The following is a 27112-nucleotide window of genomic DNA, read 5'->3' on the forward strand; positions in this document are numbered from 1 at the left end:
CACTGTACAGCATAATGCAAAATACATTTTGCCACAACTCATGCACATTCAAGGAGAGCCCCATGATTGCACAGATATGCATATTCAGAAAGACACACCACCTAAATTGTTTAGAGACAAATCATCTTCCCAAGATCTACAAATTTACGTAGATGGTTCACGTTTTTGGCATGAGGGAAAATTTCATACTGGGTTTGCAATTTGGGTTCCTTCAGAACAAATATCCCTCAAATTTATGTTGCCACGTCCATTTTCAGCCCAGAGAGCAGAATTAGAAGCCATTTCTATGGCTTGCCATAAATTCGACACACGCCCTATTTGTATCTATAGTGATAGTGCTAATGTCACCAGATCCCTCACAGAGTATCTTCCTATATGGAATTTAAGGGGAATGGTGGACTCAGCAGGGAAGCCTTTGTCACACACTCAAGCACTTCGGAAATTGGTTGATTGGGGACTAAAACACCCTCTACAGGCAGCTGTCATAAAAGTAAAAGCTCATACCAATGCCAGTGATGAGCATTCCCAGGGTAATGCACATGTGGATTTGTTAGCAAAAGAGGCGGCCTTAGATGGAGAATCATGGCATTTGCATGAAAATGACACTGAGACACAGGAAGCATGGGATGAACACTTCACGTGCAAAGAATTAGTGACTCAGGTAGCCAAGGTTACTGTACAAGGTTCGGAAGTGCCAGATTTAAAAGAAGAACAAAATAAGGATCCTAACCTTTCTCTTTTGTTACAGAACCAGCAAACACTTCCTACTGGCTACGCTATAAAGGAAGGGTTGTTATGTTACAGTGATCCTAATGACCCACAAGCGAGACTTCTTTTTGTTGTCCCACACCATTTGCAGAGACCCATTACACAACAAACGCATGCTTTTATGGGTCACATTGGACAAAGTGCATTAGAGTATCACTTTAACAGAAATTTTATTGGCCTGAAATAACAACTTCAGCTTTACACTGTATTCAGGAATGCCTTGTTTGTGCCCAAATAAATCCATGACCCAAGGGACAACGGCCCATACTTCAGAGAGTGCCAGTTGCAGATGGTCCCTGGAAATCAATACAGATTGATTTCATAGGCCCACTCCCACTGTCCAAGGGGGGCCTCCGGTATGGATTGGTAATTGTGGACACTTTCTCCAAGTGGGTTGATGTAATTCCCCTTAGACGGGACTCAGCATTGGCTACAGCCAAAGCATTATGGGAACACGTCTTTCCATGCTGGGGTTTTCCCGAAATAATTGAATCGGACAGGGGTACCCATTTTACAGGGCAGGTTATGCAAAACCTGTGTTCTTTATTAGGAATACAGCAGAGATTTCATATACCATATCATCCCCAGTCATCCGGTATAGTGGAAAGAATGAATCGTACTCTGAAGTCCAGGTTATCTAAAATGCTGGTACAATATGGCAAATCATGGGTTAACCATCTCCCAGCAGTACTCATGGCTATCAGAGCTACACCCTCTAATGCCACTAGGTGCTCTCCATATGAATTAATGACAGGGAGAAAAACGGCACTAGGCCATCCAGGTGAACCACAACTTTCAACTCCACTGAGAGAATCTGTGTCTAGAGACCAGTATCTCTTCCAAATTCAGGAGCAATTAAACTCATTGCTTCACTTTGCTGCTTCCAATATGGCCCCAACAGATTGCAAAATTGTATCTACACCTGAAACTCTGTTTGAGAAGGGGGGGATTGGTAATGATTAAACATTTTCAGAAAAATTCTCCCTGGGATGCAAATTGGGAAGGGCCCTATGTAATTCGAGACACACTGGGCACAACAGTTCTACATGTACAGAGGTCTAACCCCAAAAAGGCCAGAAGGCAGCCTGGATATAAGTGGGTGCATGTAGATCAGTGTAAATTATATAAAGGGACTTGTGCTCCAGATACAGAGTTAACTGCTATGGATTGATGCTTCTGCTTGATCTTTTTAGGTGCCCGAAGTATGACAACGTGAAATAATATTCTAAGAAGAATGAAGCTCAACATCTTTCCGGTCATGTTGCATTTCCTTAAACAATTCAGGACATGTGAATCCGATAATATTTCCCTATTGGAACTGAATGCAACTCCATCCACTCAGCAACATAATGGAAGTTATACAGAGATACCAAAAATGAACCTTCCAACACTTGAACTAATTTGACCAACATCCTGAAGGAAATCATACTGGAAACAGCTATTGGACTGATCTAGGCATCACTCCACCCTCTCGGGACCGCAGAGGGAATTATGCCAATGGAATAGAAGGATGGACTAAAATATTGAGTGGTGACAATGTATAGGATATGTGTTTATATGTAATACTCGGTGGGGGTGTTGTTGAAATTTTTGGGGAAATAATAAATAATTATATTCTGGGATTTTGGGTAGATAACCAGGGCAATCAAGATGATTGGGAATGTAAAGGGTCAGTTTGGGGAAAATGTACTGTAGTTTTAAGTGGTAGGGATGTAAAACTGACTGGTTAGTGTCTACACATTTCAAATTTCTACACATTTTCAAAATTGTTCCAGAATTACCTATATTATAGAAAGAGCTTTCATAAGGTGGGCAGAAAGGGGTAGAAGTAGATATAGAAGAGGGGTTGTGGACACAGTTCTGGGAGGTGTAAGAACTGGGTTGGGTTAGTGAATGCAGTAGACATAGCCAGTATGACAGCAGCACTACAGTTGTTAACTGACACTCCTAGTGCAACTTGGTGGCAAAAGTTAGCTAATACTTTCTCTAATCAACATGGGGTACTGCTCTGGGGAACCTATTCATACATCCATTTATTATTGTATTGTGTGTTTCTGTAGTATATATTGTTATTCAAGTTTGTATGTGTTGTTACCTGAAGTCATTGATTGCCAGAGTATATCACCTCCATTATGGAATGCAAATGGAAAGAACTCTGTCAATAGCGGGCTGGGCATGCATACATAGTAGATACACTGCGAGGTACGCTCTCCCTCTTGTCTCCAGTGGGTTTTATAGAGTCCAGGGGTCTCATCCACTTCATTGTCAAAAGGAGGGATGTAAAAAGGAAGGCATGATTGACAACCAACTGTATGCCAATGAAGTGAAATGGTGTTATGATGCAGAGATCCTATGGGCAAAGCCTCTCTATACAAGACCTTAAAGTGGTCTAAAACATTAATGGAGATTCTTCTCTGCAGAGCACATGGCAAATCAGTTAGGACATTTGGTCACCTTCCACTCCCTCCCCCAGTGCAATGTCCTTTCCCTTTTCTATCACCTTGGTCTCTAAGGGTCACTGGAGAAGATAGGTTACCAGGGGAGTGTCCAGCAGAAGGAGGACTTATTGTGTTTATAAAGTCCTGCCAACTCTCTCTCTCTCTCTCTCTCTCTCTCTGAGTCTGCGTGGAGATGATCACAAGGGAGTGGTAATTGTATCACGTGTTTACAGGCTTATCCTGCTGTTTCTTTGTTATTTCCATTCAATCAATGAATAGATAGTTTGGTAACAGCATATACTAATGTATAGTAATTTGTATATGTATTGTTAATTTGTTTAGCCTCTCTTAACCCCTTCAGGACCGGGATTTTGATACTAACGTGTCGCTAAAGGACCAGAGCCGTTTTTGTGTTTTTGCCATGTCTTTCTTCAACTGTAATTTCTCTCTTATCAATTGGTGCACCCACACAAATCATATATTGTTTTTTTCAGCACAAGTAGGGCTTTCATTTGAAACCATATTAAGCTGGGTAGTACATTGTTTTGTTTGAAATAAACTGGAAAAAGTGGGGAAAAAATGAAAAAAAGCATTTTTTTACAGTTTTGTATACATACAAATTGTACACACATTGAACCAATGGGAAAAAATTATCCCAAATATATTCATTAAGTTGTCCTGATTTGGAAACCACCCAACATGGCCAGGATTTTTATCTATTTTGACCAGTATAGGGCAAATATTGCAAGGCATGCATCACGTTTTTGAAATGTAATTTTTTTCAAATTTGGCATGGTAGTCTAATAACTGCAATAGTTGTCACAGATACTGATTATCCCCCCAAAATTATATGTTTATGAACAGTAGATAAGTCAAGGTGTACAACTAGGGTCATTTTGACACTTTTCAAATAGGGATTTTATCGCCAATTGCTGCCAAATTTTGAGGTATTTTTATATTTTTTTGGTTTTTTTGCATATGTTGAAATGTTGCTTTAGATTTTATATTATATTTTGTATAGAATATGTGCAACTGCAGAACAAAACACCAAATTGTGTTCACCAACATCCCCCGGTTCCAACAAGGCCTCACATGCATGGTTCATGCATTTTTTGAGGAAGCTATGAGGGCAAAACTGGAACATGCGCATTTTCCTTTTCAAATTTGGAATTTTCAGAAATTGGTTTACTGGGCCCATATCCCATTTGGGACATTTTGGAAGCCCCCCACTGTAAATTACCCCATAAAAGTATATATTTATGAACAGTAGACAAGTCAAGGTGTTCAACTAGGGTAGTTTTGACAGTTTTCAGCCAGCCATTTCTTCACTGATGTCTGCCAAACTTCACAGGGAAATTATTTGATTGCATTTTTAACGCATACATTTCAATGTTGCACTGAATTTCTTGCACAGCATACGTGCAACAGTGGAAGAAAACACCACATTTTGTTCACCAAGATCCCCTGATTCCAACAAGGCCTCACATGCATGGTTCATGCATTTTTTGAGGAAGCTATGAGGGCAAAACTGGAACATGTGCATTTACATTTTTTAAATATTTTTTTTATCAGATTACTTGTAAGTGACAGGTTTAGGCCGCTGACATCAATCAGGGAGACCGATCAATAATCAGCGACTTAAAATGTCACCGACAAGTGATCAGGTAATAATTATGATTTTTTTATTTATTAATAATTTGTGTTTTTTCATAATTAACCTAGATGACCCCTCTCTCTTTGTAGAGCAGGGTCATCCATGGGCTGCCATAATGATCCGATCACTCCTATTGGCTAGGAGCGATCTGATCAGCCCAGCCCAGCATTTGACCTGGAAGCACCCTGGACTTTCAGGTCAGTGCTGTTATTTTTTTTTATTATTATTATTTTATTATTTATTTATTTATTTATTTATTTTTTAATTTTTTTTTATTTTTCTTTATTATTATTATTTTTTAATTTTTTTTAACTCTTTCAATGCTGATGCTCCATTGAAGCACAGCATTGACTGATATTCAGTCCCCACAAGCTTGTGGGGACTAATATTAACCCCTGCAATGCTGCATTGGGGGGTCATACACAATCGCAGCATTGAAGGGGTTAATTGAGGAAGAGGGGGGGTAGGGGTTAACTGAGCAAGGGAGGGGGTGGGGGCTGGTCTCCACACTCATGTGGAGACAAAAGAACCCTGTCTCCCTGTCCCTGAAGCTGCCTCTGGCAGCTGGGACACAATCTCCAATAGACTGGAGATTGTAGGGGAGGAGTCTCTCTGATCAGTCCTACAGGACTGATCAGAGGACTTCTGGGGGGTCGTTTTTGCTGTTGCTGGTCTGCCTGGGCTTCCAGGCAGACCACCAGCAGCAGAGCCCCCTACAAAACGGCAATTAACCCCTTCAATGCCGCGATCGCGGCATTGAATGCCGCGATCGCGGCATTGAAGGGGTTAACGCTGCACTGACGCTCTCATGGAGCGATCAGGCAGCAGGGGGGTGTTGGATCAGGTCCCCACACTTGTGTGGGGACCCATTCAACACCCCCCCCTCTTCCCTGAAGCTGCCTGTGGCAGCTGAAACCGCGATTGCAGATTTTTCTGCAATCGCTGTTTCTGCCTACAAAATCACTCCGTGGGAGTGATCGTAGGCTTGGGGGCGGGTTTAGACAGGCTGTGCTGTCTGCCCAGGAGTCCTGGGCAGACGGCAGCAGCAGCGCCTCCACGATCACCGCGATTGTGGTGATGTGGGGGCGTTTTTTGGAGGAGACGTACCTGGTACGTCCCGGTCTACCGGTGACTGTTAACCAGGAAGTACCAGGTACGTCCCGGTACAGAAGGGGTTAATAAATATTGTTAATTGCAGAAAACAAGGAGTGTGGACTCTGACTTTACACTCAATAGTTAGTGGTTATTGAGAGCATAACAGTTGTGACAGTGTGAACCCCAGGGAGATGATTAGCATGGCATCTGAGTACAGCTGCTATGCAGATTATACATATGGGTCCCTGGGGTGGAGCAATTGGAGAGCAGGGTGGGCCAATGCTCCATTCCCCCATTCTGTGGAAACTCCATGCCGGGTTTTCCAGGAGGCAAGAAATCTGCAGGATCCAGTCCGGGATTCCTATGAGGCCGGCGTCAGGCCCAGGTGCTGGGCATTAAAAACCCCTGGAGCCTGATACTCAGGGAGACTGTTGGGGGAAGAGGAAGTTCCCTGTGCTCCCAGGGCAAGGAGAGGCCCTGAAGAAGACAATCCCTGAGCCAAGTGAGGCAATACCTGCCTGGACATTGTGTGTGCTGTCTGGGGGAGGTTTTCCAGAGCCTGGTGTAGCTGGGTCTGGCTGGGAGGTTGAGATAGTGGGTGATTAGGCTGGTCAGTCTGGACCAGCGTAGTTTAGTTAGAGAGGGCAACAATTGGGAGCTAGGTTTTCGTTTTATGATTTGGTTTTGGGGTTTGAGCGATTAAAAATAAAGCGCTATTTTTTTTCAAAGCTGTTGTTCCTGACTCTGATTGCCCTAGAGGACTGTGCTTAGGACCCCTAAAAAGTGACATGTGTGGCCCTCATGCTACAGGGTTTGTCACACAGTGTATATATATATATATTCATACAGTAAATGTTATTCAATAATTACAGTTTCATAAAATACAGACACTTTTATATTTATAACAGGCTTCAATTAATATTAGTTGATGTGAAATAAAAACGGAAATATACAGTACATAAGTCATTTACATTGCATTGGACACACAAAAAGAGAATTATTCCAGAAAATTGTAAATGCATTCTAAAGTAATTTAGGATTTGTTGTATCTTACCTAAAACCTCTAGGAGTATTTCTACATAGCTCAAAGGTGAGAGGACATTTAATTGAAAATGCAAAGTCTTTAATACAGTTAGTTCCGATTTCACTACCTCATCCTTTTTGTAAGTATAACCTGCTAATTGTAGAAACTGCAGCACCATGCTGTTATTGATTATCTGTAATTCAAAGAAAGTATTACCATTATTTACAGCTAATAATAATAGAATAATAAGATAACATGATATAATACCATCTACCTATCCCTAAATAATAACAATATGCTGACTTTAATACATTTAGATGATTACATACCATATTTGCCCGAATATAGTCCACACTCCCCCCCCCACTTTAAGCCTTTAAAGTGGGGGTGCAGCTTATATTTGGGGTCTAGCGCAGGAATGTGCAATTCGTATCGCCCGACGCCCAGGGCATGCAGTTCCGGGCGCCGGGCAGGCAGCAGGGTTAAGATACAGATCCCCTGCAGCGCTGCAGGGGACCTGCATCCTACTCTCCGATACTCTGAGACAGCCTCCCCTGCCAGCACTTCCCATGGGGGGAGTGCAGGCACGGGAGGTTGTCTAAGGGCATGATGCAGACGTTCACCGGCTGCGGCGATGCGCATAAACAACCTCCGCTGCCGGCACGTCTGCTCGATGTGCTTTAACAATATCCCTTGCCGGGAATTCCCACGGGGAAGTGCCGGCCCCGGAAGTTGTATACGCAAGACCCCGGGGAGTCTGCACTGGTAAGTCTAGGAGGCACATCTTGGGGGCAGAGTCGCAATATATCTCAGGGGTGGAACAGAGTGGCAGAATATCTAGTGGGGGGCACATCTTGCGGGCAGAGTGGCAGCATATCTCAGGGGTGGGCAGAGTGGCAGCATATCTATTCCACTAAGTGTTTTTTTTACTAAGAACATTTTTTTCTTTAAAAAAGCACCTAACTTTTAGGGTTTCGGCCTATATTCGGGTGCAGCCTATAATCGAGCCAATACGGTAATTTCCACCAACATTGTTCTTCATTTACAAGCTATACGGACGTATACCCCTTGAGTTATTTGTCAGGGCTGGAATTTACATCAGATTCAGATTTCCTAAATTAACAACTAGAAATGTTTACTACTGAGATATCTGATAACCAAAAAACATCCTGCGTCACTCTATTCTGCTTTTCTCCCCTGATTAGTTAAGTTTTCTAATAACTTAGATTTAGTGGGTATGAGTGCACCACTGTATTCTACGGTCTTAAGTGTAACAATTGTGTGTTTATTGACAAAAGAAAATGTTCACAAGTTAGCTTTCAATTACTATAATTCACATAAAATGTGTAATTAAAGCCATGCTTTTAACTATTCCGCTAAAAAAGAGTGTTGTTTGGAATGTGTGGAGTTATGTTGCAACTGTGGGAAGCTGCATGCCTAAATGATTGCTTCATTAACCCCGTAATGATCAATGACATGCCAGTCAGTTAACGATCAGTAATGTGCCTGGCATTAAATTAAAGATTGCTTTCTTTGCGTAAACGGTGTTGCTGTAATGACTTGATGTTGAGCCATTTAAGAACACCTAAAACTGCAACAGGGGCCCTTATCTCCTCAGCTTAAACAGTGCTGTCATATACCTGAAGTACAGTGTGAGTTAAAAGAATCAGACATAAAATGACTACCGCAAACTTTGACAAAGGCTGGTGGTAGAATTAGTGCATGAAAAACGTTAAAATACCACCATTTGAAATATACTGGGATGTCTAGTTTTAAAAGAAAATATGGTTTGATGGGGGCAAATTGAATTGGCCGGCTTCAAAGACGTCCTAAATATTACATGGAGGCAGGCTGACCAGATGTCCGAGTACCAAATAAAAAAATATGCAATATGCACTTCCCAAATGTGGCCTGTTACCTCCCAAACAACCTGACAAACCCATGCATAGGTGGTATCATTGTACTCAGGAGATGTTGCAGAACACACATTGGGGAACTGTTTGGCAGTGGCACTACCATGAGCTGTACATTTATACCTTATGTACAATTTGTGTGAAAAAAATACAACATAAATTACTTTGACAAGGGCTGGTGGTAGAATTAGTGCATGAAATGTGTTAAAATACCTCTATTTGAAACAGAAACATAGAAAGAACCATTAGGCCCATCCAGTCTGCCCAACCTCTGAGTACTTTCCTTAGTACCTGCCCTTATCCTATATCTAGCTTGGTCATATGCCTATCCCATGTTTGCTTAAATGTCTTTACTGTATTAACATCTACCACTTCTGCTGGAAGGCTATTCCATGCGCCCACTACCAGTGGTGGAACTACCGGGGTCGCAGGGGTCGCGACTGCGACCGGGCCCCGGCGGCAGGGGGGCCCAAGCCAAGGGGCCGCCCGAAATCGGGACCCGGCGGCAGGGGGGCCCAAGCCAAGGGGCCGCCCGAAATCTTTTTTCAGTTTTTTTTTTTAAATAAGGCAGGGGCGTCCAACATGCGGCCCGCGGGCCAAATGCGGCCCGCGAGACCTCGAGGTGCGACCCGCGTAAGATCGGCAGCCAGGGCAACCGATCTTACGCGAGCCGCACCTCAAGCCCTGCTACTTACTTGTGGGAGGGTCTTCTGGACTGCACAGAGGAAGCAGAGTTCACGTGACATCCTACTTCCTCTGTGCTTTAGCAGAGAAGGCAGAGGGAGGCCGCGCCCCCTGCTGAAGTCTGTAAGCGGCATCGAGGAGCTGCAGTGCAGGTAAGGGGGTGGGGAGGGTGTTTGAATGAGTGTGTGTGATTGAGGGAATTAATCTGTGAATGAATGATTATATGAATAAATGAGTGTGTGTGTGTGATAGCATGGATGTGTAAGTGCTGGAACCTAGGCATGATGGGACTGTGATTGCTGTTAGCAATCACACTCCTATCATGCCAAGTCAGCCAGTACATGCTAAAAACCTGGCCAGCTGCCCCCCTTGTGTATTGATGCTGCCAGCAGTATGGGGTCTGCACTTACAGCCACCCTGTACCAGCATGTACTGGCTGACTTGGCATGATAGGAGTGTTATTGCTAACAGCAATCACAGTCCCATAATGCCTAGGTTCCAGCATTTACTGGATGGATGTGTAAGTGCTGGAACCTAGGCATGATGGGACTGTGATTGCTGTTAGCAATCACACTCCTATCATGCCAAGTCAGCCAGTACATGCTGAAACCTGGCTAGCTGCCCCCCTTGTGTATTGATGCTGCCAGCAGTATGGGGTCTGCACATCACTTACAGCCACCCTGTACCAGCGTGTATTGGCTGACTTGGCATGATAGGAGTGTGATTGCTAACAGCAATCACAGTCCCATCATGCCTAGGTTCCAGCATTTACTGGATGGATGTGTAAGTGCTGGAACCTAGGCATGATGGGACTGTGACTACTGTTAGCAATCACACTCCTATCATGCCAAGTCAGCCAGTACATGCTGAAACCTAGCTAGCTGCCCCCCTTGTGTAGTGATGCTGCCAGCAGTATGGGGTCTGCACATCACTTACAGCCACCCTGTACCAGCATGTACTGGCTGACTTGACATGATAGGAGTGTGATTGCTAACAGCAATCACAGCGAGCACAGTCCCATCATGCCTAGGTACCAGCATTTACTGGTTGCCTGGGTTGCCAGCATTTACTGGTTGCCAAGTCATATTGCTAATTTTGTCCAGTTGTGTGTTACCTACTTTTATTAAAAATGTGAGTTTTTATTATTATTTTTAAAGGTGGGGCCATTTTCGATTTTGGCTAAGTGAACCCTGAATGTTTTGGTCCAGAATTTTCATTTTAGTTCATCCCTAGAATAAATCTAGGGAATCCTGAATTTGTAGTCGCAAAACTTTCTAGGCCCAGAAATCAGTGAGAGGAAGAGTAAAGGTTTTCTGTCATTTTACTTTATTTTAATATGCATATTTTATTAAAGGCCATATTTTTTGTCACAGTGAAAAATGAGAGCGGCCCGCGCACGTATACAATTCTGATGAAGTGGCCCACTGCAGAAAAAACTTGGACACCCCTGGATTATGCCCTTTGTACATGTGCCCCTTTTTCTTTGATTTTTTTACAGATATGATTCAATATGTAAACTGAATTTGTTGAAAAAAAATTGTTGGGTAAAAATCATGTTTTTTTTGGGGGGTGGGGGGGCCCTTAACAGATTCTCGCTCCCGGGCCCTGAGGCGTCTAGTTACGCCCCTGCCCACTACCATGTTTCTATCATATCCCCCTGTCACGTCTTTCTTCCAGGCTATATATGTTAAGATCCTTTAACCTGTCCTGGTAAGGTTTATCCTTTAATCCATGAACCATTTTAGTAGCACTTCTCTGAACTTTCTCCAACATATCTATATCCTTCTGGAGATACGGTCTCCAGTACTGTACACAATACTGCAAGTGAGGTCTCACCAGTGATCTGTACAACAGCATGAGCACTTCCCTCTTTCTACTGCTAATACCTCTCCATTCTGCTAGCATTACCTGCTGATCTACTGCATTGTCTACCTACCTTTAAATCCTCAGAAATAATTACCCCTAAACCCCTTTACTTGCACGTTGAGGTTAGAACAGTATCAAATATTCTATACCCTGCCCTTGGGTTTTTATGCCCTATATGCATTAATTTGCATTTATCCACATTAAATGCCAGTTGCCACAGCTCTGACCATTTTTCCAGTTTACCTAAATCATTTGGCATTTGGCTTCTCCCTCCAGGAACATCAACCCTGTTGCAAATGTTTGTGTCGTCAGCAAATAGACATACCTTTCCATCAAGACCATCGGCAATATCACTAATTAAAATATTAAAGAGAATGGGTCCAATCAGGGCCGGCTCAAGGCAAAATGCCGCCTGGGGCGAATTTTAAAATGCCGCCCCCCCCCTTAACTACCCTTAACTCTCCCGCCATCCCGGCCGCCCCCCCTTGTACTTACCTTTCAGCAGTCCTGCGGCGAGACTCCCTGTTCGGCACCGAGACCGAACAGGGAGACTCGCCGCAGAGGAGAGAGGGGCGCCGAGCGGGTACTGACAGCTTGGTAAGCGAAAACCATTCGGCGCCCCTTTCTCTCTCTTTCACTTAAAAAAAAAAAAAAAGGGCTTGGGGCGGCAAAGTGCCGCCCCTTCAAAAGTGCCGCCTGGAGCGGTAGCCCCACTCGGCTCCATTGTCGGGCCGGCTCTGGGTCCGATTACAGATCCCCGAGGTATCCCACTGGTAACAAGACCTTGCTCTGAATATACTCCATTGACTACAACTCTCTGTTGTCTGTCACTCAGCCACTCCCCAATCCATTCAACAACATTGGGATCTAAACTCAGAGATTGCAGTTTATTTATAAGTCTTCTATGTGGCACAGTGGCACACTGAAATCCAGATACGCAATGTCTACTGCACCACCTTGATCAATTACTTTAGTCATCCAATCAAAAAAATCAATAGGATTCGTTTGGCATGATCTTCCTGAGGTAAACCCATGTTGTTTTTGATCTTGAAACCCTGTCCTTTAACATTGTTTCCATTCATTTCCCCACTACAGATGTAAGACTAACTGGCCTGTAGTTGTCTGACTCTTCCCTACTGCCTTTTTTGTGAATGTTGTGTCCATTCACTAATTTCCAATCCCCTGGGATGACTCCTGTTACCAATGAATTGTTCATTAAATCACTTAATGGTTTTGCTAGTACACCACCAAGCTCTTTTAATAACTTGGGGTGTATCCCATCAGGCCCCATCGACTTATTTGTCTTTACTTTAGATAGCAGAAGTAGAACCTTTGCCTCGATAAACTGACATATTCAAAATGACTTAGTCTTTTTTCCTAACTGAGGTCCCATTCCTTCATTTTCATTTGTAAAAACTGAACAGAAATATTCATTGAGGCAGTCAGCTAGACCTTTATCCTCTTCTACATACATTCCCTTTGGTTTTACTCTAATTAATCCTTATTTTACTTTCCTTTTCTCATTTAAAAAAAATGTTTTATCTCCTTCAATTTGCTCTTCTGCATGTGATTTGACAGCTCTTATATTTTTCTTTGCTTCTTTCTGCCTAATTTTATAGATCTGTCTATCTTCCTCACTTTGGGTATTTTTGTATCTACTAAAGGCTAACTTCTTGCCTTTTATGATTTCGGCCACGTCTGCGGAGTACCAGACTCTTACTCTTACTGACCAGCCTAATACAATGTTCTGTTATCTTCAAAAATACAACTTTTAAATAATCCCATTTATCCTGGACTCCATTTAAATTGCCCCAGTCTGCTAATGACTCCTATACACAAAGTAAGCTTTTCTAGCCCGCCCCGTTCCTAGTTTAAAGTCTCCTCCAACCGTCTAGCCATTCTCTCCCCAAGCACATTGGACCTTCTTGCATTTAGGTGCAATCCATCATGTCTATAGAGATCGTACCCCAAAGCAAGATCAACCCAGTGTTCTAAAAACCCAAAGCCCTCCTTCTTACATCAAGACTTCAGCCATGCATTTAGCTGCCTAATCTCCCGCTGCCTTTCAGGTGTAGTGCATGGCACAGGTAGTATCTCTGAGAATCACTGTAGTCGTAATATGTTGCTGAACACATATTGAGGTTTTGACATATACAAGGAGCTGTAAATGTATACCTAAAGGTAGGTTTACCTAATTTCAAAGGCCTTTTTTTTGTGTGCAGCCATGATTGATCCAGAGGAGAGAGAGGGGCACCAAACAGTCACTCAGTAACCGCTCAGCTCCCCTCACTCTCTGTCAGGATCAAGGTGAGGAACCCGATATGCAGGAAAACCCAGCAAAGTCCAAATCAAACCAAAGGTTCAACAGCGTAGCCGGTAACAATAGCCAGAGAGTCAGGATAGGAGACAGCAATGTAGTCGGTAACAATAGCCAAAGGGTCAGGGTTGGAGATAGCAGTATAGTCGGTATCAATAGCCAAAGGGTCAGGACTGGAGATAGCAGCGTAGTCGGTATCAATAGCCAAAGGGTTAATAACAGGAATCAGGAGAGAACAACAATGTAGCTCTTAACAGCACAATAACTGAGCACTGAATGATTCTCAGTGCTCATTTTTAAATCTACCACCAGAGGTCGCCCGTCCCCCTGTACGTGCTGATGGTGGTGTGTGTTCCCCGCCTTCTCCATTCAGGAGTGAATAAGGAGAGGTGGGGGCGCGCGCGTGCGCTCTTTGAGACCGGCATCGTGGCAGGAGCGGTGAGAGCGGCGGCGTGGGAACTGGTACCCACAGTCAGCGGGTACTCAGGTGAGTGACTGCGCTGGGGGGTTTTCCGTGGACCCTGACACTCTCCTTTGCAAGGCCTCTGTCTGGATAGCAGTGCCGGCATTTCATGCTGAGCGCCGGAATATGACATCATATACCGGTGCTCAGTGGTGAAGCAGCGCTCACTGCGGCAGAGCAGCCAGACAGAGGCCTTGCGCTCACACCACAGGACTTTTGCAAGGTAAGTGAACTACAAAGGGTGGAAAAAGGAAAAGATAGTGAGAATGGGGAGACAGGGGGTAGATAGTGAGAAGGGGGAGAGAGGGGGTAGATAGTGAAAAGGGGGTAGATAGTGAGAAAATGGGACTCGTCAGCATGAGGTTGTTATACTGGCTTAATACTTGAGAAAACTCTTCCACTTAAAATTAAGGGGGTAGTAGAAGCATTATTAAACACTCATCTATAGACACCAGACAAGCCAGAAGGCTTCTTTTCCCTCAGAAATCTCATGGTGCTGCCACAACCACAAGGGATTTTGGGTAAGCGCATGCAAATAAGGTCAGCAACCTCATGCTGACAAGTCCCATTAAGGACGAAACAGCTGTCCATGAGTGGTGATCTGGCTACTGCACCTCTTACTTGAGTTTTGTCTAAAGGGCAATGGGCAATTTCCAGGGATCCATGTATAAAGTGGATATAGAGGCAAAAGGTGAGCATTGTTGACCTTATTTGAATGCACCTACCCAGAATCCCTTGTGGTTGTGGCAGCACCATGACATTTCTGAGGGAAAAACAAGCCTTCTGGCTTGTCTGGTGTCTGTAGATGAGTGTTTAATAATGCTTCTACTACCCCCTTAATTTTAAGTGGAAGTGCTTTCCATCACCTTTACCCACCATAACTTATGTATATTGTATATACAATATATATATTGTATGTGTAGCGTTTTATAATTGCCCCCCTACTTTGGTCCCTGTCCTGCCCCATGTGCCCCCCTAAATATAAAAGCTGGAGACGCCACTGTACCTGAAGTACAATCTGTGTGAAAAAAACCCACAATATGTCAGTGGCTAAAAAAAAAGTTTTTTTTTCACCCAGTGTTGCTGAAGTGCTTCGATATTGAGGCATTCAGTAACACAAAAAAGTCAGGGGCCCCGTTCAATTGCAGAGGGTCTGTTAAGGTACTGCAGCCAACCATGCAGGTCAGTGAAGCCCAGTGATTAGTTAAGTGAAATTAAAAAATGTAACATTTAAAAATAGTTATAAAAAAACAAACACAATTTAAAAATAACAAAGGCTCCAGTGATGTCACCATGACATCATAAGTGGAACCACCCAGTTCAAAGAATATATGTCCAAACATTAAAAAAGTTGCTTTTTGTGAACAATTCTTTAAATTGGCCCTGTAAAGATCCTGGAATGGAAAGAGTTAAAATACCAGCATCTGAAATACCCTGGGTGTCCAGTTTTCAAAAAATGTATGGTTTGATGGGGTAAATTGAATTGTCCAGCTTCAAAGATATCCCAAATAGGGCAGAGTAACCAGAGTAACCAGATGTTAATAAATGTGTCAGCCAAATGTGTCCTTTCAGCCCCAAACAACACAGCAAACCTATATAGGGGTGGTATCACTGTACTCATGAGATGTTGCTGAATAAATATCGGGGTGTTGTTTTGCAGTGGTATATACGAGGAGCTATAAATGTACACCTAAGGTGCATTATGTGTTAAAAAGGGCAGGTGGTAGGATTAGTTTGTGGAAAGGGTTAAAATACCAGCACTAGTTTTCAAAAATATATGGCTCGTGGGATAAAGAGAATTGACTGGCTTCAAAGATGTCTCAAAGAAGACATTGGACAGGATGACCAGATGCCTTTTAGTCCCAATCAACTTGGCAAACCTATTCATACATCATATACATTAGTGATGTCCGGATCATGAACGAATCGTTCTTTTGATCTGATTCTTTTCAGTGATCCGGATGAATCGGTTCAGTAGACTGAACGATTCAGTTGTAGTAGTTCAGTCTGTGAATCATGCAGTTGTAACCTGATCCTAGAGTGAGTAATCTGCAGAGCACTCAGACACAGACTCTGGGATCAGGTTACAGCTCATTAATTCACAGAGGAACGATGACTCAGAGTCAGAGGGTCGTTCAAAGATTCGAATGATTCAAAGATTCGAATGATTCGACTGATCCAAAGATTCGAATGATTAGAATGATTCAAAGATTTGAATGATTCGAATGATTCAAAGATTCGAATGATTCAAAGATTTGAATCTTACAGAGAATATCACTGACACCATACTTTTATAAGTAAATACATTAATAATCTTCACTGCCCCAGGATTTAGATTCCACTTAGTTTGCCCACCTTTACCTCTAACTGCACCTTAAGTTAGCTTTATTAAATTAATTAAATTAACCCTCAGTCCTCAGTATCAAATTAATCCGGAAGAGACGACCCCATTAACCATAACTGCCCCTAAATTAATCCTGAAGACCCCATCAACCACAACTGCCCCTAAATTAACCCTGAAGACCCCATCAACCACACCTGCCCCTAAATTAACCCTGAAGACCCCATCAACCACAACTACCCTTAAATTAACCCTGAAGACCCCATCAACCACAACTGCCCCTAAATTAACCCTGAAGACCCCATCAACCACAACTGCCCCTAAATTAACCCTAAACACCCCATCAACCACAACTGCCCCTAAATTAACCCTAAACACCTCATCAACCACAACTGCCCCTAAATTAACCCTGAAGACCCCATCAACCACAACTGCCCCTAAATTAACCCTAAACACCCCATTAACTATAACTGGCCCTAAATTAACCCTGAAGACCCCATCAACCACAACTACCCTTAAATTAACCCTGAAGATCCCATCAACCACACCTGCCCCTAAATTAACCCTGAAGACCCCATTAACCACAACGACCCTTAAATTAACCCTGAAGACCCCATCAACCACAACTGCCCCTAAATTAACCTTGAAGACCCCATCAACCACAACTGCCCCTAAATGAACCCTAAACACCCCATCAACCACAACTGTCCCTAAATTAACCCTAAACACCCCATCAACCACAGCTGCCCCTAAATTAACCCTAAACACCCCATAAACCACAACTGCCCCTAAATTAACCCTGAAGACCCCATCAACAACTGCCCCCAAATTAACCCTAAACACCCCATCAACCACAACTGCCCCTAAATTAACCCTAAACACCCCATAAACCACAACTGCCCCTAATTTAACCCTAGACACCCCATTAACCATAACTGCCCCTAAATTAACCCTAAACACCCCATTAACTATAAATGCCCCTAAATTAACCCTAAACACCCCATTAACTATAACTGCCCCTAAATTAACCCCCACCTCCCCAAACTTTCAGCAGCCCAAATATTAATGTTATACTCACAGTTAGATGAGTTCCTGAGCCATGTGGACGCTATAGGAATCGGTAGTTTGGTCCCGTCCTGTTTTCCCACGGCAGTCACTGCCAATTGGCCCCGCCCCTTTCTTTCTCCCTGTCCCTCTTTGCAGTCAATCGGCAGTGACTGCAGGGAGGGACTGGTAAGTAGTAACTGCTGCTGTGAGTCACAAATGGATTATAAAACAAGGGGTATTTTTCAGAGCATTTGCACTGAAAAAAACCCCTTATTTTATAATCTAGAAAAATCGATTCAACTAATCGATAATGAAATTCGTTGACAAAGATTTTCATTATCGATTATTATCGGTTTTATCGATTAGTTGTTGCAGCGATTAGTTGTTGGCTCCTGTGCTCTGATCTTTTGGTGTTCGGCTTGTTTGACTACTCTTCTGGATTTGGTTCGGCTTCCCGCATTGCTGGTTTTACCAGACCTGATTCTCGGTTCCTTCTGTCCTGGCTATTACTGGTTCCTGTTTGCCTGGCTCCTCCTCATCCAATCATTACAATGTGTTGGTACCATTCTTTATTCCTGGCTGTGTTCTTTGGTAAAATTGTGAGTGAGCCCACTTCTTTGGCTGAGAAGCCACTCCACATATGAATGGTCTCAAGATGCTTTACCACAGGGCTCTACAAATCCCAGGTCAGGTCGCCATGGCGACTGAGAATTTTCTCCTGGCGACTAGGTCAGGGGCGTCCAACGTGCGGCCCGTGTGAGCAGGGCCGGTCGGTGCAGCACGGTGTGTGCGCACCGTGGCCGTGCTTTTGTGATGAGGAACCAGCAACAGACTTACTTTAAAGGGCGGAGCTTCCCCTGCAGCAGCCAGCACCAAGAGAGAGATAGGGGAGGGACTATCTTGCCATCTACCAACTCTCTCATTCTACCAGCCACTCCCCCAAGTGTCTGTCTTGACACGCCCCTTCCTTTCCGTTCCTGGCCTGCTACCACTCATCTGGCCCACCCCGTTTTGCATCTTCTGGAGTTTCTGGCTCTGCTCAATGTAAGAAGAAAGAAGCTGTCTGGGAGTTATGGGAGTGAGGTGTAATGTGTAATAGCTGGGGATGATGGGTCTGATATGTGATGCCTGGGTATGATAGGAGTGAGTTGCGATGTGTAGTGGCTGGGTGTGATAGGAGTGAGTTGTGTGTGGTGGCTGGGTGTGATAGGAGTGAGTTGGGATGTGTGGTGGCTGGGTGTGATAGGATTGAATTGGGATGTGTGGTGGCTGGGTGTGATAGGAGTGAGTTGGACTGTGTGGTGGCTGCATGTGATAGGAGTGAGTTGTGATGTATTGTGGCTGGGTGAAATGGGCATTAGATGTGCTGGCTCGGGGTTGTAGGAGTGGTGTGTGATTGGAATGAGGTATGATTAGAGGTGTGATAGGAGTAATGAGAGTGAGTTATGATAGGTGTGCTGGAAGTGAGGTTCAGCAGATCAATGTACAGGAGAGAACTTTACTAGGGCTGGGCGATTCTTTTTTTTTTTAGATTAATCGGTTAAAAAAAATGATATTTTTTTGTTTATTTAAAATAATTTAATGAATAAATTGGGTGAAAAACAAAGAGCAGAATAAAAAAACTTTTAGAAAAATGAATGTCTTGTTTTTAATGCACATCTGAGCCCAAGCTTGTCACACTGCCTCCCAGATATGCCTTATACTAGGGCTCGACAAATCCCAGGTTGCCATGGCGACTGAGAATTTTGTCTTGGCGCCTAGGTCAGGGACGTCTCACGGTGCAGCACAGTGTGCGCAAGCCGGCCACCTAATAAAATTAAAGCTGCCGGCGTGCGCACACAGCGGTCTTACCACTTACCTTGCGGCCACACCACATGAACCGGGTGGGCTGGCAGACCAACTTTCATGTAGTGTGACCGTGAGGTGGTAAGACCGCTGTGTGTGCACGCTGGCCACTTTAATTTTATGAGGCTCTTCGTCCTGCTAATTGAAGACGTGATACTCAAGGGGGCGGGGCTCACAGAAGAGTTCCTCGTGACAGGAGAGGATTGTCATGTCGAAGGAGAGCGGGAAAAATAGTGAAAATGTAAAAAAAAAATAGGGGTTAGAGGAAAGTGGACCTATATTTAAGGGGGGGGATTCCCTTGGGACATCATTAATTTTTGTTGTTGAAAAGAAAACTTTGTTAGCTTAAAAAAGAAATCCTGGCTCCTAACTTTTTTAGCTGGCTCCTAGATTCAAAACAAAACAGCTTTTTTTCCGGATGCCCCAAACATACAGAAAGGGGATTTATCAGAGAGGATAGGATTGGCTTTCAAGATCAAAAGCAACATGGGTTTACCTCAGAAAGATTATGCAAAACTATTCTTCTGTTTTTTTTTATTGGGTGACTAAAGTAATTGATCAAGGGGGCGCAGCAGATATTGTGTATCTGGATTTCAGTAAGGCTTTTGACACTGTCCCACTGTCAGGGACTGGGTCCATACAGACGACTGTAAGATGGTGTTCAGGCTATCCAGAACAAAACAAAGTGATATCCTGCAAGCACCCTGGAGCAGGCATGAGACATTGCTCTCCAGATGAATGTGCAGGATGCTGCAGGCTGGGAGTAGGGAAGCTATGCAGAGTAACAGCAGAAACATAGCAAACAAGGGGGGCAGAGCAAGCAAGGGGGAAAGAGCAAGGAACAGGGAGACCGACCAAGAAACATAAACAGACAAGGCATACAAGCACGGGACAAAGGACAGGGAACAAGGAACACAAGGGATGGAATGACGAGCCGAGATCCTCAGACACTTCTCCTTTAAGCAAGGATAGGATATCTTAACTGGGACATGGGGAGAGGAACCGAGATCCTCAGATGATTCAGCGAAAAGAGGGCAAAGGCACATAAAAGACTGACACACAAATGCAGGACTAGCCTAGGACTATATCATAACAATTGGAGATTTAGCCCACTCCAATATTTGGTGGGTCCTAGCACTAAACCCTGTCTACTGAATCACTAACAGTGGCGACTCTAGAAACAATATATAGGGGGGGCACACAAGATACCACAATCAAACTGGGGGGGCATTAATAATTTCCACCATTAAATCATACCACTGAAAAAACACACACACACATATATATATATATATTGCCAAAAGTAATGTGCTATGATGTTGTGGACATGGATTGCGTCGTCCATTATTAGTGATTCACGTCACAGACGCAACATCTGTATCTCCCTTTGGATAAACCACTCCCCTAACTGTGGCATATATTACAATATCAATTAGTTCTATTGTTTATACTTCTATTGTTTAAGAAGTGCATTACCTCTACCAGCAGGTAGCACTAGAGAGTGAGTGATGTGTACATCTATTGTTTATGTAAGACCATAGATAATGGCTACCTACATGAAAAGCCATGTGGGCTATACCAGGAACAATGGGATATCAGGAACTGCAGGAAGACGGGGGAGGAGGGGAGGAGACTGGAAGGACAAGAAGGAAGTAGCATGGCAGAAGCTAAGGGAGCTGTGAAAGTTTGCCAGAGAAAAGTATGAAATAGAAAGCTGCTCTTCCATCTTGGGCTAGTTAAGCGCCAAGAAGCTAGGACTAGTTTAGTGCCTAGTATTGTAACTAAGAATTAGAAAACTACTACTGAAAGAATCCTTTAAAGTCTTCTATATGATCCTGGTATCTAGAGCCATTTTGGAAACTGAGCACCAAAGGAGCCATTTGATATGCTGATACTCTCTGAAGTTAAGTACATATGTTATTACAATGTTATTAGAATATAATTGTTGACTGTCTGTAACTTTGTTATGGTAACCTTTTTCGATATATTGTTTTTACCGCTAGAGGTATTAATAAAGTATATCATTATATATCATAACATCTGTTGGTATTCGTCTTTACATAATTTAACTGTATTCCTGAATCAAATTTATTGTTGTATTGTTAGATGTGTTTTGTCTAAATTGTGTATTTAAATATTAGCATAATTTTGCATAAAACAGGCCACGATCACAACAATTGGCGTAGTCGGCAGGATACAGTCAAGATTATTAATAAGAATACTGTGTATTTACTGTGCATTTATCGCATAAAGTTACAGATTTGTATGTTTACGCTCTAGTGCTCTAAAGCCATGTGTTTCTGTATTTAAACTCTAGTGCATAACCCCTATATTACAGTACAGAGTCTAGTGCATAGAACTCGCTTGTAATAGTGTGTAAAGATGTTCAAACAGAAAGCAGCTGTAGCAGGGCAAGAAAGATCAAAATATGGAACAATTCCTGTATGGGCAGAATTTGGTAGTTGGAAAGCCATTGCTGAGGAACTGATAAAATATGCAGCTCCAGTCTATCCTGATGCTGGTACTGAACTTGGTGCGCAGGCATTACGTTTAGACCTAGGAGTTTACTCCAAGAAAGAGCGGAAAGCCGCTGCCACCACTGGCTGGATAGTTGTGCAGGCCCTTAGCCGAGAGGTGCAGAGAAATGAGGCATTGAAGACAGAGTTGCAGGAAGTCAAAGATTCCTTAGTTATGACCAAAGAATGTATGCGTAGTAATGCGTGCCATGTGGCTGCTCTAGAAGAGCAGAGATGTAGAAAACTAGAGCCTGTAAGTAAGGTGCGAGCAATGGTTGCAGATCCCACATGGGATTCTGCAGAGACTCTCCGGTCATCCGATGATGCGTATGTGTCATTTTCTGAAGATGATAATGAACTGGACCGGCGACAGGCCTGTCCTATCATTATACAACAGCAGAAAAGGAGAATACACTGCGACCAAGATAGGGAGCATGGTTGGAGAAATGGTGCACGTGATGAGATGAAGGAAGTGGTAAAGAGTTACACACATATGGAGCTCATGGAGCTGGCTAAGACACATAGGCAGCAAGTGGGTGAAAACGTGGGTGAATGGTTACTACGCATGTGGGATGGAGGAGCTGACAGTGTGCTGTTGAGTGCAAGAGAAGCCATAAGTATGGGGCAGCTGACACTGAATCTGCAGCTCATGCAGGCATTACGGAGGGTGAGAGAGATTCGGGAGAACTTTTCATTGGTAGACATGGTTCGCCATGCTTTATTACAAGTTTATCCATCACACTCAGATATTGAGCCATCGACCCCATGGGTAACAATTAAGGATGCCATAAATCATGTAAGGATTATGGGTTGTGTTGCAGGATTGAACAAGGGTAATTGGGAAGGCCCTGATATGGAGGATTTTACAGCTAGCATGCGGTCAAAGCTTCTAAAGACTGCACCGCCAGATCTAAAAGTTCCCCTGCTATCTTTGCTTTATGGAATGGGAAACAATAGAAAAATACACCATGTAACCACCCTATTTGCTGAGATAGAAGAGTTAAACATGGAAACCAAAGAGACTAAGAGTGTTTATATAGCAGAAAAGTCTAGAGTGAAGTTTTCAGCGCAAAAGTCGGATGGGAATCCGAGTAGGATGACTAGAAGGCAAATGTGGCATGACTTGTTACAGAATGGTATACCCAGAGAAGAGATAAATGGTATTCCTACCGCAGAGATGTTTAAAAAGTGGAAATCGGTAGTGAGAAGGCTTAGGCAGGCACACAAAGTTGCTTACAACCCTTGTAGTATTAGCGGGTCACTGACAAAGACTTCTCCACATTTAAACATACATACCAATGTACATTTAGAAGAGCCACCCCTACCTATTGATAAAGATGTCAGGACGATTAACAGGGCCATGACCTCCCCATTATTACAAGATGGTGCGCTTCCAGTGCTACATGTGGCAACAGTATCCACTAGAGATCGGTACCAACAGGTTGCTGGGGGGAGGGATAAGGCAAGGAAACAGAATGGGGTATGGATAAGGGGGGCAGGAACTAAAGAGGTGTTGCAGGACAGCCCTTTGACAATTGAAGTCCCTGCAGGTGTTTTAACTCTTTCCAAATTTGCAAGTCAGAAGTCAGGGGTTAATCATATGAAACGGGACAGTAAGGAAACTATTAGTGAGGAGTGTTTGTTTTCTTGCGTCCCTAGTAAAAACCATTTAAGGGAACATGTAAAACCTGTAAATGTTTCTTCCCCAGCCATGCCGGTTTGCCATGTGCAGAACCGACAGCCTGGAGGACAGAAAAGAGGTAGATATTCGACCAGCTGACAGCTCTATTAACACGTTTGTCTTGCCTGTTTTAAAAGTTGGATGACTCTGGGTTGACTGCTGACGATCTGGATGTGGATGCAGCAGCACCATTAGTGAGTGCTGCGGTTCAGAGTAAGTCAATGCAGATGAATGTATATGTAAACAGGCAGACACGTGGCAGGCTGGGATTGAATAAGCGAATGCTCTCTCTTTAATTCTCATTGCACCAGTAGTGAACAAACAAGTTGGCTCTGCCTGGAAGAAGAAATTGTATACATACAGGTAGTGCATCAAGACACAATGGACTGAGTATATTTGAGCATAATGCAAGAACAATTAACAGTGGCAGATTATAAAGATACAAAGAAGAAACCTCGAGCAAGGTTGCCAGTCACAGAGTACATTGTAATTTCGTACTCCTGCAGCTGCAAACCTGTTAAAAAATGGCTCACAGAACATGTGAATTTACTCAGAGAAAGAGAATGAGTAGTTGATTCCTCATGAAGAGGGTGGCCGCACAAAGTAGCCCTAAAGAAAAAAAAAGGGCAGATTAGGCAGTTCAGCTGTGGAGACTGAAGACCTAGAGGTGGATTGAATTGCCAGAAGAGTTGTGGCTTGTTGTGGATCCAGCAAGAAGACACTGTTAAAAGAATTCAAAAAAGAACCAAAAGAGATGAACGTTTGCATATATGGACTTTTGTATTATCCAATTACCACTAAGCATATAGTGGTCCCTTGCCTACCACCTAAAGCTACTAGGATGGTAGAGTGGTGCAAAGAGTTTTTAGGAGAGCTCATTCGAGTACTGTCCCAAGTAGTGATAGAGAGTGGGAAAGGGTTTGCAACCATTATTCTTTAGTAAAGTACTGACTACAAAATATTATAGTGTGGGAATTTGGGTTGAAGAGGATGTCAGAGTATGAAACATGAGGGGTTGATGTAAAGAAATGAAACATTGATGTTTGCTTTGTGGAAGGGGGTTGTATTGTTTTCAGAACCCCAGGAACTGAGTTGGATTAGAAATCCGTTTGGATATCCAAATCGGCCCTGGTAGTATAAGGATGACCGAGGGATAATGCTGTTCTAGGAAGATGATATTAATGGAGGACTAGGCTTTAGTCAGGAAGGCAGCAAATGTACTGTTGTGCATGATTTGTAGTGCAATGATAAGTGTGATGCTTCACCGTGTCTTATTTTCTCTTTATCAGATTGGTGTCCTTTTTAAGAAGATCCTGGCTTTCTATTGGGGATAAGACACTTCACGCAGATGGGAGCATGGAGTTCCACTTCCAGGGATTTTATTGGAATTGCTGTCTTGACAGGATCAAGATCAAGAGGAGTGTCACACGAGGGAAAGATTCAGTTGGACAATCTTTTGGGAATAACATTTAGAGTTATTATAACTGTTATGTTTTTATATGTTTGTATGTACAAGATATCTGTGAAATGAGTGCCATAGTGGGGGGATTATTTTCTGGAGAGATACATTTATGTATCCTTGCTATATGATGTGAATCAAGAGGTGGAATGTTGTGGACATGGATTGCGTCGTCCATTATTAGTGATTCACGTCACAGACGCAACATCTGTATCTCCCTTTGGATAAACCACTCCCCTAACTGTGGCATATATTACAATATCAATTAGTTCTATTGTTTATACTTCTATTGTTTAAGAAGTGCATTACCTCTACCAGCAGGTAGCACTAGAGAGTGAGTGATGTGTACATCTATTGTTTATGTAAGACCATAGATAATGGCTACCTACATGAAAAGCCATGTGGGCTATACCAGGAACAATGGGATATCAGGAACTGCAGGAAGACGGGGGAGGAGGGGAGGAGACTGGAAGGACAAGAAGGAAGTAGCATGGCAGAAGCTAAGGGAGCTGTGAAAGTTTGCCAGAGAAAAGTATGAAATAGAAAGCTGCTCTTCCATCTTGGGCTAGTTAAGCGCCAAGAAGCTAGGACTAGTTTAGTGCCTAGTATTGTAACTAAGAATTAGAAAACTACTACTGAAAGAATCCTTTAAAGTCTTCTATATGATCCTGGTATCTAGAGCCATTTTGGAAACTGAGCACCAAAGGAGCCATTTGATATGCTGATACTCTCTGAAGTTAAGTACATATGTTATTACAATGTTATTAGAATATAATTGTTGACTGTCTGTAACTTTGTTATGGTAACCTTTTTCGATATATTGTTTTTACCGCTAGAGGTATTAATAAAGTATATCATTATATATCATAACATCTGTTGGTATTCGTCTTTACATAATTTAACTGTATTCCTGAATCAAATTTATTGTTGTATTGTTAGATGTGTTTTGTCTAAATTGTGTATTTAAATATTAGCATAATTTTGCATAAAACAGGCCACGATCACAACATATGGAATGATACTTTTGTTATTGGACAATACAATACTTGATCATTCAACATGGGAAGCCTGAAGCCACAATTTAGTACGACTAATCCTTGAAATCCTTTAAACAACACAATACCTTAACTTTTGCACTAAATGATTTAAGGGCCTAATATTAGATCCTGCTGCTAATATATATATATATATATATATATATATATATATTAGCCCCTGCTGCCCAAATATATTAATATTAGCCCCAGTTGCCGATATATATATTAATATTAGTCCCTGCTGCCGATATATATATAAATATTAGACCCTGCTGCTGATAGCAGGTATAGATCAACACATTAACACACAAACCCAGCTTTGCATGTATAGATCAATTGAAATTCACTTGTGATCTCAGCACTGAAGGTATATATCAAATAAACAGAATCAGACATACAAATCCTGTATTTGCAGGTATACAATAATAATATATGAAACGTAGCATCACAGGTATAGATCAAATAAATACATGGAAACAGCATTGCAGGTATTAATCAACTGAACAAGACATACAAACCCTGTATTTGCAGGTATACATAAATAATGTATGGAAACATAGCAGATATGGATCTACAGAATAACACAGAAACCCAGCTTTGCAGGTATAGATCAATTGGAATTCACATAAAAACACGGCATTAATGTTATATTTAAAACCCCCTAAATTACAGGGATAGATCACAGGTTGCACACCCCAACCACACTGCCCACATAGAACCTGGCCAGCACCCAGATAACACACATACGATTTGCCATCTTTGTCCCATATACACCCTGCCTGAGCCATCTTGGTCCCCAAGGCTCAAACATCCTGCTAGTGCCATCTTTGCCCTTCCACAATTATACATCTATGATACGCACAATCACATCAACTCATGCTCTTCCTCATTCAGACAATTCATCCACATATTAACTCATGCTCTCCCTAATTCAGACAATTCATCCACATATTACCTCATGCTC

The 27112-nt window shown here is 42.8% G+C and overlaps 1 protein-coding gene across 1 annotated transcript in view; it reads right to left on the reverse strand.

Moving 5' to 3' along the window:
* CNTD1 (cyclin N-terminal domain containing 1) overlaps nt 1-27112 on the reverse strand; it is a 130231-nt gene that overhangs the window by 41646 nt on the left and 61473 nt on the right. Inside the window, exon 4 of the mRNA XM_053453805.1 lies at nt 7010-7172. Within this exon, the coding sequence (XP_053309780.1) occupies nt 7010-7172 (163 nt within the window). The remainder of the gene's footprint in view (nt 1-7009; nt 7173-27112) is intronic.

This window comes from Spea bombifrons, chromosome 13 (genome assembly GCF_027358695.1).
Source record: "Spea bombifrons isolate aSpeBom1 chromosome 13, aSpeBom1.2.pri, whole genome shotgun sequence".
Taxonomy (NCBI): Eukaryota; Metazoa; Chordata; class Amphibia; order Anura; family Pelobatidae; genus Spea; species Spea bombifrons.